This window comes from Onthophagus taurus, chromosome 6, assembly GCF_036711975.1.
Source record: "Onthophagus taurus isolate NC chromosome 6, IU_Otau_3.0, whole genome shotgun sequence".
Taxonomy (NCBI): domain Eukaryota; kingdom Metazoa; phylum Arthropoda; class Insecta; order Coleoptera; family Scarabaeidae; genus Onthophagus; species Onthophagus taurus.
The window spans coordinates 5,067,452-5,088,303 of NC_091971.1; the positions used below are offsets into that span (position 1 = coordinate 5,067,452).

Below are 20,852 nucleotides of genomic sequence, written 5' to 3' on the forward strand. Positions count from 1 at the left end.
CTGCCATAGTAAAGGAATACAATAAATACATGGATGGTGTAGATACAGCCAATGCTTTGGTGGGTCTTTATAAAACGCCTCATAAGGCAAAACGTTGGTATTTTGCAATATTTGCTTATCTTTTGGATATATACGTTGTAAACTCTTGGTTGTTTTAATGTATAGAATGGTTGTGTTGCACTGAGTCAAAAATACATGCCGCTGAAACAATTTAGATTGGAAATTTCAGCGGCTTTAGCTAATTGTGAAAAGGGGCGTAGAAAGGGAAAACCAAATTCTGTGTCTGAACTACAGTGTGTTAATTAATTATCGTACCCGACGTCATCATTGTAAGTATGCAACCAATATCACAGTATTGGTATTGCAATACGCGATTTGCGTATTAGCCGTGTGTCTTCAGACACAAGAGACATGCAGCAAACCCGAATCTAGGGACAGTGGTAGGTAGCGCTACTTAGCATACGATATCGCTATGTTGCATATTTTTATTGTACTAAAACTTTTATACTAGCTCTGTCACTAGAACTAACACAAGACCTAGAACTAGAATCATTCGGGTTTAGCCGTCTTTAAAGACGTGCGGCAAAACCCGAATGTTTCTAGTTCTAGGTCTAATGTTAGTTCTAGTGACAGTGATAGGTAGCGCTAGTTAGCATAAGATACCACTATGTTGCATATTTTTATTGCACTAAAACTAGAACTAACACAAGACCTAGAACTAGAATCATTCGGGTTTAGCCGTCTTGAGAGACGTGCGGCAAAACCCGAATGTTTCTAGTTCTAGGTCTAGTGTTAGTTCTAGTTTTATACCAGCATTATCACTAGAACCAATACAAGAGCTAGAACTAGAAACATTTGGGTTTTGCCGCACGACTCTAAAGACGGCTAAACCCGAATGATTCTAGTGTTAGTTCTAGTTTTATACTAGCTCGATCACTAGAACTAACACAAGACCTAGAACTAGAATCATTCGGATTTAGCCTCTTGAGAGACGTGCGGCAAAACCCGAATGTTTCTAGGTTTAATATTAGCTCTAGTAATAGTGATAGATACTTGATTGTTGTATAGATTGGTTGTGTTGCACTGACTCTAAAATATATGCCCCTAAAACAGTTTAGATTGGAAATTTCAGCGGCTTTAGCTAATTGTGGAAAGGAGCGCAGAAAGGGGAAACCAAATCCCGTACCAGAACCACCTACAATACAGCAGCCTGTGGTTGAAAGAGATTCTGCTTCTAGATTCGATAGCTGTGGTCATTGGCCAGTACATACTACTAGGGGTATAAAGCTCCAACTCGATGATTTGGCACTTGACCACAAAGAACATACAATACGACTTGAAAAGAATGAAAATTTCTGCATATACTTAGACCAATTTGTTTGATGAAAGATTGTTACGACATACGTCGAGAAAATGGACGAACATTGAATTAATTTACAGAAGCGACGCAATAAGTCTCTATCCAGAAAAGTTTGGAAAGCACGGAAAGAAAATATGTAAACTTCATTGTATGGCCATTGAATTGTAGATTAGTTGATCTTATTGGAAATTGAAAAGAATCCGATTATGCTACTCGCAAGTTTCAACACGATTTTCTCAAAACTACGTTTTTAACACAAAGTTATTATACAAATTATAAGCTATAAATCGATTTTGAAAATAACTTTTAGTTGTTGAGAAAACTTTCTTATTAAAGCGGATAATTACCAAGTCATTTTTCACAAAGATAACTAAACTAAGAAGGGAACGGTCTGGAGGGTTCGTAATATGGTTCTGAGATTATGTCGTGGTAATAATCGTATATTACCGGAAGTAAGGGTTGGAGTAAAGGGAGAGAGAGAAAACTCGCGGGGTCCAAATAATAGGGTGGGTTCCTCTCCCTATGCACCTCTTCGGGTGAGCACAGATTTTCACGACATAAATTCTTCCTGGCCCACTTTGGGGGCGTCGAAATCGTTCCGGAATCTCGAACCTCGACGTAAACTGCTCTAGTTCCCTTCGGAGACGAATTCATATCGCCTGGCTGAAGGGCGTAGTCGACGCCCACACGAATCGCACGCGACTTTAAAATTCGCGTGCTTTTAAAGGAAAGAAACGGGGTGCAGTTTATCAAGAGTTGCGGAAATTGCAACGTTGCGGACAAGCACCCATATTTTAGAAGTTTTTATCAATATCACTGGAAGTTCCATTTATACGAATAATTATCCATTGTTTGCGGGATGAGAAAAACTTCAGTACCTGCAATTACAAATTGTTTTGTCAACGATATCGAATAACTGTCATTTCCATATGGAACGCGAACCGACTATTTACGTTCGACGGGTGACGAGCAAATTGCAACCGGATGTCGTATTATTCAATTAGTGTTCCGGAAAATTTATGTTATTTTTAATATTTTATGATACTTAATCCGACATAATACTCAACCTTACATTATAATCCCTTCTATATTATAGAATCGATCGTAAAATCCCTTCGTATTAACGCAAGTTTCGTTTTCCTTAAATTTTCACTTTATATTTTACCTCTTTATTTTCTAGGTGAACATAAGCAACACCTGGGTATTACCTGAAGAGGGTTTTCCCGTCTTCTACCGTTACTTCCGAGATCGGATTTCGTGGTACGAAGCGGATGCAGTGTGCCAGTTTCATCACGCCAATCTGGTCACCGGTAAGTGCGCACCAGAGAGGGAGCAATTAATCGTAACGGGTGCCGAAACCTACCCTTCCAAGGGAAACCTAGACTTAAAGAGCTCTCCTCTTGGTTTGGGATTTGAACGCTAAAGGTTTTGAAACCCGCCTCTTTCTGCTCCTTCTCCATTACAACCCGTCTCTCCACTAATTGCAAGGAATTTTCTTCGGCATAGAGATTTTAATTGGCGATTGCAGTTCTGTTTGGCCAACGCTCGTTCGTTATTTCGGCCAGAATTAATGGAAGATGAAAAGTTAACGGGTGTACAAAGTTAATGATCAGAAAGAGTCAGTAGATGTTTAATTGAAGGAGGAAAAAATTTTTTTTTCTTTTTTCAACGTTAATTAGATAAAATGATTTAAAGTTAGAAAAATTTGTTTAATTCGTTAAGTTTTACCGAGATTATCGTTAATGACCTCGAAATTATAGCATCTCGCCCAGAATCAACCTTGAAAGCAATTTTTACTACTTAGTACTTAGAACTAGAAAGTATCGTTCTATACTAAAACTACTGTTTTTCCTATTATAGCCACTAGATCACCATTTATAGCCTGGTGTGTACACTATATTTAGCCACCATACTTAATCTAAACTGAAATTATTGATAAACTGGGAATTTAAATGATTGAAAACTACTATATATAAAGATGTAATGATTTGAAAAAGAAGTGCAACGATTAATAATTGTAATATATGTATATTCAGATAGATGTATATAATATATGTATATCCAGACTCTTTCTGCTTGACTAAAAACTTCAGTCTTCAATTGAACCTCTTGAACTTTGGCAAACCAAGCTCTAATTTTTTTTTCGTTGTTTTTGGCTTATTTGAGGATAACGTTTTCGAACGTTAATTTCGAACGAAAGAATTCGAACGATTTTCTTCCTGGTTTATTGTTTGTGAAAGGAGTGTCTAGACGCTTCTTCTCCAATATTTGCTGAACAGAATACATTAGTCCGTCCTTGTTGATCTTCAATATCCTTACCTAGAAATAATATAGGAATGAAACTGCCAAAACATGGGTTACTATTTGACATTGATTGGCTATAAACACTGCTGTTCAAGTAAACTTGTAGTTTTATTACAGAAACAATATTGTTTTTAGTTTTTAATCAGTGGTTATATATTATTCTTAGCTAGAAAACATTTTCTTCCAACTTTTTCCATCTTTGCTGAAGTTTTACCACTTAACTTATCACGCAAAATTGTTCTAGGCACTGCAAAACTACTACTGGTCTTTGCCACAGCCATTCCATCTTGTTCTACTGCTTGAAGTGCGCGTGCAAGTTGCTCTGAAGAGTATTGATGAATAGGACCTTTATTTCTTTGCACAGATCTATTAATATTTTCTTTTGTTTTCTTTTTCTTGTTTTCATCAATGGTCTAAATAGACCTATATCCTGGCTAAAATTGGCACAACATTTGTCTAAATATAGCCATCTTAGTGACTATACATGGAAAAATATTTTATATGTTAAACTAAGATTAGAACTAAAACTAGAAACTTTCGGGTTTTGCCGTGCGTCTTTTAATAAAAGGTTTGACGTTTCGGATGCCATGTTGCAACCTTCTTCAGAAACTGGTTCGAAGTGACGAGATCAAAAAATCGGTAACTATATATAAGTCGGAAAAAACTAATTAATAATCAGTTAACGCTAATTACAAACTAATTAATAACTAATTGCGTCGCGTCCGGTGTGAGGCGGGAAGAGGTCTTCGTGTTCACCACCATCTTCCATGTTCTGCTAAGCTCCCAGCCATCCTCTCTGTTGACGTTATTTTTATGTCGGTGAATCTCTATGGCTTCTCTTGTCAGTCTTTGGTAGTATCTGTTGTCCCTAGCCAGCACCTTTGTTTGTTCGAAGTCTATTCGGTGCCCCTCTGCATGGCAATGTTCCGCAACCGCCGACTGCTGGATCTTCTTCAGCCTTACATCCCTCTCATGCTCCTTGATGCGGCACTTGACGTTGCGTCCAGTGTGGCCAACATAAACCTTCCCACAACTACACGATAGTCGATAGACTCCCGCTCCTTTTAATGGAGTTAGTTTGTCCTTGGCTATCGGGAGTGTGTTCCGAATTTTGCTGACCGTGCCGTACTGCACTACGATGTCGTTCTTCTTGAGGTGCCTAGCAATTCGTTCCGTTATACCTGAAACATAGGGAAGACAGATAAATCCAAGTGGTTTTGTACTTACCGTGTCCTCTTTCTGCTTTCGCTGCTTGATGGCCTGGTTGATGTCCCTCGAAGTGTATCCATTCTTCTGCAGCACGCCTCGTAGAAAGTGTTGCTCCTTCTTCAAGTTCTCTCCTTCACATAGTCTCGCTGCTCGCTGAAATAATGTACGGATCACGGACCTCTTCTGTTGGGGATGATGATGTGAACATGCCTGTAAATACCTGTTGGTATGGGTCTTCTTTCGGTATACACCAAGTTCTATATCTCCATTTGTCGTCCTGGTGACCAACACATCTAGGAAAGGTAGTTTTTTGGCAGTTTCTGTTTCCATGGTGAACTTAATCATAGGATGTTGAGAGTTCAAGTGAGCCAAGAACTCTTGGAGCCGTTTTTGACCATGTTGCCATATCACAAACGTGTCATCCACATATCGGAGCCATAGTTTTGGTTTCCACTGGCTCTTCTTCAAAGCGTCCTCTTCGAATAATTCCATGTAGAAATTAGCTATAACTGGCGATAGTGGAGATCCCATGGCTGACCCTTCGAACTGCTCGTAAAATTCTCCTTTCCAGCTGAAATACGTCGATGATAAGCAATACTCCACCAGATCTGGCACGTATCCTGGTAAACCCTCCGGAATGAGTTTTCGGCGAAGACCCTCTACAGCATCCTTAACTGGTACCTTAGTAAAAAGGGATTCCACATCGAAACTTACCAACATATCCCCAGCATCCAGCTTTACACCTTTTACCGATTCCACAAAATGTGTAGAATCCCTGACATACGATTCCGTGTTACCTGTAAAGGGGGACAGAATCTTTGCAAGACGTTTAGCCAGCTGGTATGTTCTGGAGTTGATGGCGCTGACGATAGGGCGGAGGGGGACGTCTGGTTTGTGAATCTTCGGTAGTCCGTAGATTCTTGGTGGTACCGGCGCCTGCACAAACAAACATTTCTGCTGTTCTGCTGGAATTCCTGTGGATTTTATCAGTTCATAGTGCCAATGTTACCAGACATTAATTATACTATTTGTTACCTATGTTTTTAAGCAAACCGACAAGAATTTAGTTAAAACACGACCGGACTGGAAACACAACCACATAAATTTTTAGGATGACTCTCTGTTGCTTAACGTTGATTAACGATTTTAAATCTTATATAAGGTATAAGGGAAAAACCTGGGAAGTGGCTATAACTGGAACAATGGCAAAAACTAAGTTGCATTTTATATGGGACAGTGAAAGTGCATAGTAGTTATATAAAATTCCCGGTATATGGGGAATTGATGCAAAATTTTTGTGTAAATCATCATGGGGTATTGGTTGAAATCCTTTTACAATATACAAATCACTTGTCAACCATCCATCGTCGTCGTGTTGAATTCATATTTGATGAAAAGCACGGGGAGAGAATTTTAATATTAAAACTGGTGAAAACTTGAAAAGAAGAGCGTTGAATGGGGAAATTCTCGCTGCGTTATAAAAGCTTGATGAATAATTAAAGATGCAGATGGTGCCATAATTCCCGTTTCTTTGTTTTAACGGTTCGAATCTTTTTATTAAAAAAGAACGCGGTTTAAAAACCACCTAAAATATTACTCAGATTCGTTAAAATACACATAAATTAGGTCAGATCTTAATTTATTTTAATTTGAATAGATTTAAATCGAGCTTTACTTTGATGGCTTTTCGGTGATTAGTTTTTTTGTGTTTGCTGGAACATGCACGCAATTCGCTTTAGTAAATAAATGCATCGCGACGCCCAGCGTCGGTTTCCGATTAGGTTTTGGGGCGACAATGCAACTGCCGATTTCAATTAAGCCCGACTCGAAATCAAACGTTCAAAAGTGGCAAATGAACTGCCACTTTTAACCTGAAAACGAATTAAATCCTTTTAACCGATGGAAACCATAAAAATTTCAAAAAATGTTTCAAGATAACAAATTTAATTGAGTTTGGTTAGATTATTAAAGGAAATACAAGTTTCTTGAACGGTAAACTTGTAGGCGAACAGTTTCAAAGCTGCAACCGAACTCCAATATTTGCCTCGTTCCATTTGATCGCACAATTTCGAAGTCTTCGCTCGGTAATTTCACGATTTCCGTTCTTGGGAACGTTACGAGGGGTAAGTTTAAACAGTTTAAAACGTTAAATCGCAAAGCAAACAGTGGCACGAATTTAATATGACGAAACCCCCGGGCCCATGTCACTTTCCCCAACGACGACGACATTTCTAGAAGCGAGAGAGGTTCGTTACTCAACTTTCCTTCAAAAGTTCGCCCCGTCACGTGTCTTTCAAGTGAAGAAGGTTTCCGACCCTTAGAAAATTTCATTTCGATGCACGAAATTTGAAAGAGAAGGTAAGACATAAATTATTTAAAAAATTCGTCCTCGTTTTCGTGTTGTAAACTCGTGAAGTTTGTTCGACCGTTAATTTTAGTTTCAGTTAAATGTAGTTGTTGAAACTTAAAGCCCCACAGGTTCAACTATTAACTTTCTGCAATAATAGTAGACTTAATCTTCTAGTTGACTAGTTGTGGAAACTACAGAATGAAGTTTACTCGAATCTACAATTCATATTTTATTGATTTCACCCCGCGTATCTTATCTGTGCAAATCCGTGAAAATATTGAAACAATTTTTCTTTTTAATTTTTCGAATCTTTTCTGGCGAAAGGAAAAGTTTTATAACTCCGACCCCAGAGGCAATTTAAACCTTGAAAGGCTATGAAAATTTACTCGTGAACGTAGTTCCTCGTTTTGCTTGTAGTTTGTAAGGCTCCGAAAACGTAGATAAAAGAGACCCAAAGGTCTCTGATCGTATTTTCACTAAAGGCTGAACAAATAAAGAACAAAAAAAAGGTGAAGCGAAATAACACGACCACTCTTTTCGGAGTTTTCTGGAAAAATCGGGTCTTTTATGTAAACAGCATTTATTTACCACACAATCATTTTGTTGTTTTTATTCAAACAAATTTATTTAATAATAAAAAGTAGCAAAATCTTTTTTGAGTTTATATTTTAGAAGACCACTTACATATATCTAAAACTAAGTAGTTCCAAAGTTATATTAAACCCAGCGTGGATCTATTTCAGACGAAAACCCAAGAACTTTTAAATTGTGTACAAAAAAGGAAGATAAGGGAAGACCCGTGAATAGGGAACATTAAAACTTTCGAAAACGAACGTCGTCTAAAAGTTTTCGTGTTTATTCATTACTGGAAAAGTTTTCTCCTTAACGAGATCACGAATGATCTTAGTCGTTATTTAATAATCAAGATAATTTTTAAAAAAATTAAACTAATGAGTCATTTTATACCAGGAATTTGATATAAATCGCAATATATGAATGCAGTAACTATAGTTATAAAACTACTATGCACTTGCACTTAAATAGTTACACTTGCTGCTTGCAGAAAAGTGGATTACTAATCGTAGCAGATTACTTAGATACTGTTTATCAGAAGGATAACATTGTTGGCAGAAATCTAGATACTGCTGATATAACTTTGGATGTTGCTTTCAGAACACAACACATAGCTGGTAGAAGGATACTGCTGACAGAATACTAGATTCCGACAAGAGAAGATCAAATATCCTTATAAGAAGGTAGAAACTGCTGGGATAAGATTATATATACTGTTGGTAGAGATGAAGATAATGGTGACATAAGACCAGATAGTGCTATCTATTAAGTATAAGACTGTATTTACCCTGTATAGTTTAAATTCGACCCCCACCACTGGGATCTCAGAAACCATAAGAGATACAGAAATGGTTAAATGAGGGCAAAGTTGCGTATCTTAGAGCTCATCATTTTTCAACTAAGTTTTTGGATGTAGCCGTTTTAGTTCTTAAAATATAGAGAGTTGAATATAATTATTTTCACTTATACAGGGTGTTCCATTTAAGCGTAACGGAGAGTACGTAAATTTATTTAAATGAAACACCCTGTATATTTTATCATATTATGAATACAACTAACTTTGTTTATACAACCGTATATGTTACTATTTCACAGTTCCTGAGATATTCATTTGTTCTTCCAAAATGTGCCCATACCGGATTTTTTTAAAAACGATGTAAAAACGACATTTTTTCTGATTTTGCCTTGAAACTACGTCAGACAATAGTCAAAGCTATTAGTAGGTAGATGATAGTATTCAAAAATATTAGATACACTATGCAGGAGGTTTATTAACCTTAGCTACTTTTGATGTTTTTTAAATGGCTCTTTCTTAAGTTTTTTAAATGGAACGCCCTGTATATTGTGTGGTAGTTGAATTGCTCATCAAGTTCCCTTTAATTAATGATAAGTATGTCATATATACAACTTTAATAGTTTTCCTTTATTAGTTTTAGAATTTAATGAAACATGTGTAATAAAATGTCATTATTGTACTTAAAAAAGTGACAGAATGTAATATATTCTGTCCTTTTTTTGTCATTTTTTTTGTTTTTTCTTTTTTGTTTGTCTGTCATTTCTAAATCAATAATATTATATTAAAATACCATTTAAGATAAAAGATCTTGAGGTATCTCTTAACATGTACATCTTATTTTCTCGGTATGGCAGTAAAATTATTTTACATTATAAATTATGAACCAAATAATAAAAGGAAGAACAAAAAAAACTGATAAACATAGACAGAATATAATATTAAGTACAATAACGCATATTTTATTACACATTATTCTTTAAATCCTAAATATCAGGAAAACTACTAAAGTTAGAGATATGACATACTTATCATTAATTAAAGGTAACTTGATGGGCAATTCAACCAGCACACAACATACAGGGTGTTTCATTTAAAAAACTTATGAAAAAGATATTTGAAAAACAACAAAAGTAACTAAGCTGTCACAACTTTGACTATTATTTGACATAGTTTCAAGGTGAAACTGGAAAAAATGTCGTTTTTACATCGTTTTTAAAAAGATCCTGCAATGGACACATCTTGGAAAAACAATTGAATATCTCAGGAGCTATGAACGCTATGAGTTAGTAACATATATGATTGTATAAACAAATTTAATGCTATTCATAATATGATAAAATGTATAGGGTGTTCCATTAAAAAAAATCTACATTATGCTTAAATAGAACACACTGTATAAGTGAAAATAATTTAACGTAATAAAAAGTGGTGAGTCAAACAACTTTTGTATAAAACATTTTTTATCGTCCGCCGAGATACTGATAACTCACCCTGTATACTGTTGGCAGAAAATTATACCTTTGCAACATTTCCAACAACCTTTGATAAGTTTAAATATTATCAATTCATCAATTTCGTGCCTTCCCTGTTCAATCAAGCCAATCTCCTCTCATCAATTCTTCCCACATGCTCCTACCACCTCTTCTCTATCTTTCTCTGATAGAGATGTTGGTCTGCCTATATCGCAGTGTCACATTCAACATAGATCTGAAGACTTTCATCACCCTCATCCTTTGTTTAGTCTTCTTAAAAAAAAAACTTAATTTTTTAAATCAAATTTAAAAACATAACATCATTTCCATACTTGAAGTGACATTACACCGATGGCTGGTTTTAAATTAGCGAGTTGAAACCGGTTCGGTTTGATGGCGTCGCTACAAACGTTGATCGAGTGCAAATCGAAATCGAGAGCAGTTGCAATCAAAGCGTATTCGATGCGGACAGGTTTTAACGAATTTATGGCGGTCGTGGCGGAACAAGGGAGGGCAATTAAATCGGCCGCTCCCGTTCCTAATTGCACAATGGACTTCATAATCCATTAGCCCGCGAGGCCGGAAGTGCCTTCGGGGTCGGACTGGTACCGGCAATTTGAGGGGTTCGCGATCAAAGGGGTTTCGGTCCATTTGCAAAGTTTACCGCGACGACCACCACCGCTTTACTAAACTCCATTTAGACGGCCTTAGGACCTTCTCTTAGTCGGGGGTAACGAAGCCCGAGGTGCGGAAATTTCATTAAAAACTATATGGCAACCCGACGTGGGTACTAAATTGCGGAATATGTCGTGAAGTAATTGTGTAATGTTGTGGTTTAATGTGTAAATAGACTTCGAACTTAATGGTTCAGCGCAGTCGCGTTATCTTAGTTAAGGGGAAACATATTATTGCGCATGCGACTTTTAATAAAGTGTATTTGATTATTCGATTTTCGAATGGTTAATAAATTCCAATTTGATCGGTTTTAAAAGTTTTTAACACAAAAGCTTTTCGAGGTTATCGCCAGTAATATTTTGTGGTATTAAAGGGGAAACGGGATACATCGCTTTTCGCGCCAATAAACGCGAGAGTCGAGTTTTGCTATCATAAAGTAGACTAATGGTGAGCAAAAAAAAATGGAAAAAAAAATTTTACGCCGGTTGCATTGAAAATGACGATGGAAAACAGGGCACGTCCCCAAAGGGTGATATATTTTAAATTCATATATAATTTTTGGGAAAAAAATACGAGTCTGGTCCGCTTGGTTCGTATAGTTCCGAAATAATTTAGGGTTATTGTGACAAAAATACGGTTCAAAGCGAGGGGAGATACGAGAGCCTCCGGTAATAAAATGCAAAATTATTCAAGCCAACCGGAGGGGAGAGAAACGTTTCACGTTAAATTTCGGAAATTATGTGCTAAAAGAAAAAACCGTGCTTTTCTTGTATATGAGAATAGGGAAAAACGGGTCACCATCCCATTCTCCAATATCGATCGACATCCGATTCAATTCTGCCAATCTTCACCTTCATTAGTCTCTCGACACTGGGCTATGTCCTGTTAGCCAGTAGGACAATTGACATGCTCCAGAACTACCCCCCTCCATTACATCCCCTCGGGGGACATTCCCGCATTCTCGTTAATAGAAGGGAATTACACGGAATCTCATCCCTTGTCCTAAGCAACCCTCCATTATCCTTGTTCTCGGCGTACAAATTTCTAGTTATTTTCAACGTCTAAATTAACTTAGAAATAAGAGACCGGAAGCAATCTTGTAGTTTCCGGAAAAGGTTGAAAACCAATCGGAAGTGATGTGAGGACTTTGTGGAGATCAGTTTACGTAACCGTATCGCTTCGGGGATCAATATTTAATTAATGTGTGGTCTGCCGAGACCGTGTATAGGGGTTGTTGTAGTAACAGCGGTGCTAGTGCACCCCCGTTCGTTTTATGGTCGGACCCGCAGGACGTAAAATAAGAGATACCGGGACCCTCGGGGGAACGAAATCGCTAAATAATTCCCCAGTTGGGAGACACATTGCGGGCACTAAAAGTAGAACGAGCTCCGCTCGTCTTCTAAACTTATTCTTTTCACTGTTTTGTTCTTATTCTATTTTAAGACTAAAAGAAAAGGAGTTACAATGTTTTAAATGTCAACTAAAATAAATTGTGGCTTCAACGAGTTCTCTTAAAAATGATATGTATACATGTTGAGAATCTACTGACTCATTTTTTATAACCACATAAGTTTCATTTCTTGATTCCAAAACGTTTACCACATCAAAGGTTGTTATGCAGAGATTTGTAATCCAATTAAATACTGAAATTAAAAAATTGCTTTCAAGGTCGATTGTGGGCGAGACGCTATAATTTCGAGGTCATAACGATAAAATTTAACAAATTATACAAATTTTTCTAATTTTAAGCATTTTATCTAATTAACATTGAAAAAAGAAAGAGAAAAATTTTTTCCTCCATCAATTGAACATCTACTAACTCTTTCTAATCATTAACTTTTCATCTTCCATTAATTCTGGCCGAATGATTCTAGTTCTACGTCTTGTGTTAGTTCTAGTGGTAGTGCTAGTGCAATACTAGAACTAACACTTGTAACGGTCTGATTTTTTTTGGTAGGTCTTGAATGTATTGTTTTGGTGTAAATTTGTTTTGTGTTGTCAAAGAAGGAAGATTTTGGGTTGCATAATACGCGTAACGTAATATGTTTATTTATTTTTATTGTTTATTAATACATTTGTTTGTATTTTTTTTTTTTAGTAGCGTACTTCTAGAACTTGCTTAATTTTCCATTTTTATATTCCTCTTATTTCTAATTTCAATTCTCTTTCCTATTTTCTTTTTATTTCCTTTATTAAAATTTTGTTTATGCGCAAATTCAGATTTTTGTACAACGAGAGTATTTTTACAAGTCTTCAGAGACGATTCTCATTCTCTTTAAAACCAGTTTCGATACGTGCCACACCTGTGAGTTTCGAAATTCTACCCAACCCAATCTCCAATTGAGCTAGGCGAGGACCCATGTAGTGTTTGGTGTTGTAAATGTGTTGATTATTATATGTATGTTTTTGTTGTCGTAATTAAGGTGTCACACATTAGATCTAGAACTAGAAACATTCGGGTTTAGCTGTTTTGAGAAACGTACGGCTGAATGATTCTGATTCTAGGTCTTGTGTTAGTTTTATTTTTATACTAGCACTATCATTAGAACTAACACAAGATCTAGAACTAGAATCATTCGGGTTTAGCCGTCTTGAGAGACGTGCGGCTAAATCCGAATGTTTCTAGTTCAATCTCTTGTGTTAGTTCTAGTGATAGTGCTAGTGTAAAACTAGAACTAACACTAGATCGAGACTAGAAACATTCGGATTTAGTCGCACGTCTCTCCAGATAGCAAAACCCGAATGATTCTAGTTCTAGGCCTTGCGTTAGTTCTAGTGATAGTGCTAGTGCAATACTAGAACTAAGACACAACCGAGAACTAGAAACATTCGGATTTAGCCGCACGTCTCTTAAGACGGCTAAACCCGAATGATTCTAGTTTTAGTTCTTGTGTTACTTCTAACTGGTGTAAAACTAGAACTAATACTAGACCTAGAACTAGAAACATTCTGAAGACGCACGGCTAAACCTGATACTTTCTAGTTCTAGGTCTAGTGTTATTTCTAGTTTTAATTCAATAAAAATATGCAACATAGTGATATCTTATGTTAACTAGCATTATCTACCACTGTCACTAGAACTAAAAAAATTGCTTTCAAGGTTGATTCTGGGCGAGACGCTATAATTTCGAGGTCATAACGATAATCTCGATAAAACTTAACAAATTTTTGATTTTTTTTTTAAATTTTAAGCATTTCATCTAATTGACGATAGTGCTAGTGCAATACTACGACTAACACTATATCGATAACTAGAAACGAATGATTCTAGTTCTAGGTCTTATATTAGTTCTAGTGATAGTGTAAAACTAGAACTTACAAATGTATATAGTTGTTATACAAATGTATAACAACTCAGTTAACAACTACCTTACTTTAATTATAATTCTAGTTTATCTCTATCTCTTTATAAATGTATGTTTGCCTTTTGTAAAGGTTTTCTGACGGTTTCTACTGAAGAAGGGTAGGTTCCGAAACCCGGTATAGAACAATAAATTAAACATTTACATCATCTCAGTATAACTTTATCAAAACCTATTGACTAATTACATCGAGATGAAAATGGATTTAAAAGATTTTAATAAAACTAGAACTAACACTAGACCTAGAACTAAAAAGTATCGGATTTCTATGGAAATATATTTTTCACTGTATATCCTTACATATTATATTCCTTACCGTAATGATACAAGGGGTTGAAATAAAATTACCACGCAAGAAGACCCCAAATTATCTCACCACGAGGAAGGTTAAAAACGTGACCAGGTTACAAGATCTACCCTAAGATTCCCCGTTGAGAATTTCGAAGGCTTGAAAGTCAAAAGGATTCGATAAATTACGGTCTGCAAAAAAAATTCTTTTTTCGTTTCGCCCGGGGACGGCCAATGCGAGAGGGATCGAAACGGACAAAGAAATTGGGTTACAAGATTACACGGTTGCCTTGATGACTGCATTCAATTCGTCGACGATGCACGAAGCACGCGTTTTCTTCACAAAGGACCCTCACTACAAGTAGTACGAGGACCGTTGGAAATCAGTAATCAGATCGGATATAGCCTCCTCGAATTTGTGGTTTTTTTCAAACCTTTTTTTTATCAAATTGAAATCAAGTTCTTTAGACATCATTATTTAACAGTTCATATTATTGTTGATATATTTGATAAACTTTTGGTATTCATTTGATTTGTTGAAATCTTGACCCAAATGAAATTTTTTTCAAAAGCATAACGTTTTCAGTTTCATCACACATAGCTCATAATTCACGCAAATTGCTACAGCAATAACTGTGACCGTAACGTTTACATTGGGCAAGTTGACGTGCGTGGTCCGTGTATATATAAATTATCCAATACTAGCCAATTGAAATTGTTTAATTGTCGGATATTCGAGGACCCGTTAAAAACAAACACAATACCACGGCCATAATTCATTTTTTTCTGTTTTTGTGACAATTATCGATTTCTCTTTCTACGTCGGGCAGATTACGTGATAAAAAAGGACTATAAATAACTTCCCCTATCTCTATTTTTTTTTCTTTTTTTGTTTCATTTTCCCACTTTTAATCTAAACCCACCAATTTTCAATGAAATCTTAAGTAAATCATCCCAAAGTGATTCGAAATGCTTGTTTAATAATCCCAGCATAATTACAATGAAATGTTTAAACGTCATGTCAGTATTTGCAAAGTCTAAGTCTTCTTAATACCGTCGATGGTTTGGTTTATTCGGTGGAGAGTTTGCAATCAAACATCGAAACGGCGCGGGTTAATTAATCATTATCCGAAGTGATCTGTTTGCCTGTCGGTTTTGCCATAGTGTACAAGGCAAACGGATCGTTCACAAAGGATTCGGTGTGTACGTACTGGGCAATTGTAATGTTACAAACGGTCGGGCGGAACACTAACAAGCGACAAAGAGTTTTCGTTTCGATAACGAATTGTCGTTTTATTGTGTTTCACATGTCAGCAAACATCACGTTTTGTTTTGAAAAATGGATCTTTATAGAATCAGATGATAAAATGACGTGACGAACCAACCCTAGGGGAGAGTTTTCATCCGATGATTTATTTTAAACGTTAACAAGATAAATAAAAAAGATTATGAATAATTTAAATCTTACCTATTTTGACCCTAAGGTTTACTAAAGTTTATGTAAGCGGTTAAACTGGGTTGCCGTTGCGGAATTAACACAAAATTTATGCTTCAGACAACCCACTGTAAACTCAATTACGTACAATTTATAGCTTGGTAAAAATTTCACTGTAATTGCGGTAAACAAAGCATCCCCCATTTTTCGCTCCGTTCGTTTCCAACTTTGTTAACACAAAAAATTTAAATACACAATTTTTTCTATCATAAATATAAAGGATTTTTCCCTAACTATATTAACGAAACTGTTTTTAGTTTTTACAAAAAATCAGAAATGCATTTATGTGATTACATAATTAAAACTATTATTAATTAAGATATTTTTTTTAGTTTTTTTTCCGATATTATCTCTATATTTCTATAGCTTATTCAAAATCTTTTTCTTAGGAATGTTTTTAATCTTACGCCTATATTTTTAAACCTTATTCAAAAATAGAGTCTTTAAGCTTTAATTTAAGATATTAATCACTTCCTAATTCCTCAAAATAAGGTTGGACTGATTTTTTGAAATTTTTACTTTTTTGGCATAACCCCATTTAACAGGTTTTTATATAAGATTCTTTTCCTCGATTTTTTTTCGTTGGTACCCCTTCATTTTTAGATCTTACTCAAAAATAGAGGTTTTAAGCTTTAATTTAAGATATTAATCACCTACCAACTCCTTAAAATAAGGTTCGAGTGATTTTTTGAAATTTTTACTTTTCCTGACACAACCCTAATTAGCAGGTTTTCATATAAGATTTGTTTCCTAGAAATTTTTTTGATTGTACCCGTATATTTTTACACTTTATTCAAAAATAGAGTCTTTAAGCTTTGATTTAAGATATTAATCACTTCCTAATTCCTCAAAATAAGGTTGGAGTGATTTTTTGAAATTTTTACTTTTTTGGCATAACCCCAATTAACAGGTTTTCATATAAGATTCTTTTCCTCGATTTTTTTTCGTTGGTACCCCTTTATTTTTAGATCTTACTCAAAAATAGAGTATTTAAGCTTTCATTTAAGACATGAATCACTTACCAAGTTCTTAAAGTAAGGTTGGAGTGATTTCTTGAAATTTTTCCTTTTCCTGACATAACCCCAATTAGCAGGTTTTCATATATGATTGTTTTCCTAGAAATTTTTTTGATCGTACCCCTATATTTTTACACTTTATTCAAAAATAGAGTCCTTAAGCATTAATTTAAGATATTAATCACTTTCTAATTGCTAAAAATAAGGCCGGGGTGATTTTTTGAAATTTTCACTTTTTTGGCATAACCCCAATTAGCATGTTTTCATATAAGATTTTTTCCTCGATTTTTTTGTGTTGGTACCCCTTTATTTTTACATCTTACTCAAAAATAGAGGCTTTAAGCTTTAATTTAAAACATTAATCACTTACCAACTCCTTAAAATAAGGTTGAAGTGATTTTTTGAAATTTTTACTTTTCCTGACATAACCCCAATTGGCAGGTTTTTATATAAGATTTTTTTCCTAGAAATTTTTTTGATGATACCCCTATATTTTTACACCTTATGCAAAAATAGAATATTTAAGCTTTAATTTGACATATTAACCACTTCCTAATTCCTCAAAATAAGGTCGGAGTGATTTTTTGAATTTTTTACTTTTTTTCCCATAACCCCAATTTACAGGTTTTTATATAAGATTCTTTTCCTCGATTTTTTTTCGTTGGTACCCCTTTATTTTTAGATCTTACTCAAAAATAGAGGTTTTAAGCTTTAATTTAAGATATTAATCACTTACCAACTGCTTAAAATAAGGTTGGAGTGATTTTTTGAAATTTTTACTTTTCGTAACATAACCCCAATTAGCAGGTTTTCATATAAGATTTTTTTTCTAGAAATTTTTTTGACCATACCCCTATATTTTTACACCTTATTCGAAAATAGAGTCTTTAAGCTTTAATTTAAGATATTAATCGCTTCCTAATTCCTCAAAATAAGGTCGGAGTGATTTTTTGAAATTTTTTCTTTTTTGGCATAACCCCAATTTACAGGATTTTATATAAGATTCTTTTCCTCGATTTTTTTTCGTTGGTACCCCTTTATTTTTACATCTTACTTAAAAATAGAGGTTTTAAGCTTTAATTTAAGATATTAATCACCTAGCAACTCCTTAAAATAAGGTTGGAGTGATTTTTTGAAATTTTTACTTTTCCTGACATAACCCCAATTAGCAGGTTTTCATATAAGATTTGTTTCCTAGAAATTTTTTTGACTGTACCCCTATATTTTTACACTTTATTCAAAAATAGAGTCTTTAAGCTTTAATTTAAGATATTAATCACTTCCTAATTCCTCAAAATAAGGTCGGAGTGATTTTTTGAATTTTTTACTTTTTTTGGCATAACCCCAATTTACAGGTTTTTATATAAGATTTTTTTCCTCGATTTTTTCTCGTTGGTACCCCTTTATTTTTACATCTTACTCAAAAATAGAGTCTTTAAGCTTTAATTTAAGATATTAATCACTTATCAACTCCTTAAAATAAGGTAGGAGTGATTTTTTGAAATTTTTACTTTTCCTGACATAACCCCAATTGGCAGGTTTTTATATAAGATTTTTTTCCTAGAAATTTTTTTGATCGTACCCCTATATTTTTACACTTTATTCAAAAATAGAGTCTTTAAGCATTTATTTAAGATATTAATCACTTTCTAATTCCTCAAAATAAGGTCGGAGTGATTTTTTGAATTTTTTACTTTTTTTGGCATAACCCCAATTTACAGGTTTTTATATAAGATTTTTTTCCTCGATTTTTTCTCGTTGGTACCCCTTTATTTTTACATCTTACTCAAAAATAGAGTCTTTAAGCTTTAATTTAAGATATTAATCACTTATCAACTCCTTAAAATAAGGTAGGAGTGATTTTTTGAAATTTTTACTTTTTCTGACATAACCCCAATTAGCAGGTTTTCATATAAGATTTTTTTTCTAGAAATTTTTTTGATTGTACCCCTATATTTTTACACCTTATTCAAAAATAGACTCTTTAAGCTTTAATTTAAGATATTAATCACTTTCTAATTCCTCAAAATAAGGTTGGAGTGATTTTTTGAAATTTTTACTTTTTTGGCATAACCCCAATTAACAGGTTTTCATATAAGATTCTTTTCCTCGATTTTTTTTCGTTGGTACCCCTTTATTTTTAGATCTTACTCAAAAACAGAGCCTTTAAGCTTTAATTTAAGATATTAATCACTCACCAACTAATTAAAATAAGGTCGGAGTGATTTTTTGAAATTTTTACTTTTTCTGACATAACCCCAATTAGCAGGTTTTCATATAAGATTTTTTTCCTAGAAATTTTTTTGATTGTACCCCTATATTTTTACACCTTATTCAAAAATAGACTCTTTAAGCTTTAATTTAAGATATTAATCACTTCCTAATTACTCAAAATAAGGTTGGAGTGATTTTTTGAAATTTTTGGCATCTTTTTTGGCATAACCCCAATTAACAGGTTTTCATATAAGATTCTTTTCCTCGATTTTTTTTCGTTGGTACCCCTTTATTTTTAGATCTTACTCAAAAATACAGTCTTTAAGCTTTAATTTAAGACATTAATCATTTAATAACTCCTTAAAATAATATAGATGTGATTTTTTTGAAATTTTTACTTTTCTTGACATAACCCCAATTAGTAGATTTTCACATAAGATTTTTATCCTAGAAATTTTTGTGATCTTGCCCATATCACCCTTTACATTTTTTGTCAATAATTTCTCCGGCATTGCAAACGGAGCAGCAATAATTTATTGTAATGATTGTAATTATTTATTGATCATAGGATTTAACCCCGGTTTTGTTTAGCAAGTTATTTAGCTCACCCGTCACGCTTTGTGGTCCAAAAATTTGAATTCTGCGAATAATGCAGATGTTTGGAAATAGCATTCCCGATCACAAATGTGCATTTCAATTACAAAATAATACTCGCATACAGCACGGGAGTGAATACCATAAACACACCAAATTCCAACAATTTCTGATTCCCCCGAAACAAGATTTGTAATCAATATGAGAATTTCAAAAAAAATTGTTTATAATGATATTTATTAGAATTATTAGACAATATTGAAGATAATTAAATGTACTGTTCATTTAACAATGTACACATTAATTCAGTATTTCCCGGATCTATTCAAATTAATCATTAATTAATTAGAGTTCGAATTATAGCCCGGTTAATTGAGGTGAAATCATATCAAAATAAACCCCTTCAATCCTAATGAATTTAGGATTAGCAGAATCCAAATAAATTCGAAACGAAACAAAATAAAATATTTAAAAACTAAAAATAAATTTATTATCAATGCAAACGTTGTTATTTAAAATTTAATTGTCTTGTTAATAGATCGTTGCGTTAAAATCGAACCATATGCAACTTAATTAAAACGATCAAATATTTTGCATGCTGTTACGATTTTATGGTTGATTCACACAAAAATATTAACGAGTTTAACTGAAATTTTAGCAAACAAACTCAATTCTTTATTAAAAAATGTATTTTCATTATTCAGTGATAATTTGTTTGACGTCCTCGTCAAATTACCATATCTTGTTGCGAAAGGGGTCGCGATATTCTCATCCGGGATTGCGGATCCGGAACGAGTTATACGGTGGCATTGTTTAGCACATCAAAGAGGGAGAGGGGGAGCAAATTTGCATCTAGAGAAGCACCCCACCTCATCCTCCTATATGTGTCCTTGGTGTAAAGGCGCCGGGACGTCGCCGTCGGGATGCATTAAGGATTACCACTGTTCCAGAGACACGAGACATGATCATCTTCCAAAATGGGATTGCTGCACATTGTTTTGGCACCTCACGTGTTATTTTAAAATATGAATATGTATTTTTATAAATAAATGGACCATTTGTGTTTCAGTTAAACCAACGGTTAAAGGTCGAAAAGCTATTTGGAACACTTGAATTTAGTTTCGGTCTACTTTAGTAAACGAAG

General features: G+C 34.4%; 1 protein-coding gene across 1 annotated transcript in view; it reads left to right on the top strand.

Moving 5' to 3' along the window:
- Positions 1 to 20,852, top strand: part of LOC111420649 (uncharacterized) — a 50,322-nt gene that overhangs the window by 9,615 nt on the left and 19,855 nt on the right. Inside the window, exon 3 of the mRNA XM_023053687.2 lies at positions 2,541 to 2,670. Within this exon, the coding sequence (XP_022909455.1) occupies positions 2,541 to 2,670 (130 nt within the window). The remainder of the gene's footprint in view (positions 1 to 2,540; positions 2,671 to 20,852) is intronic.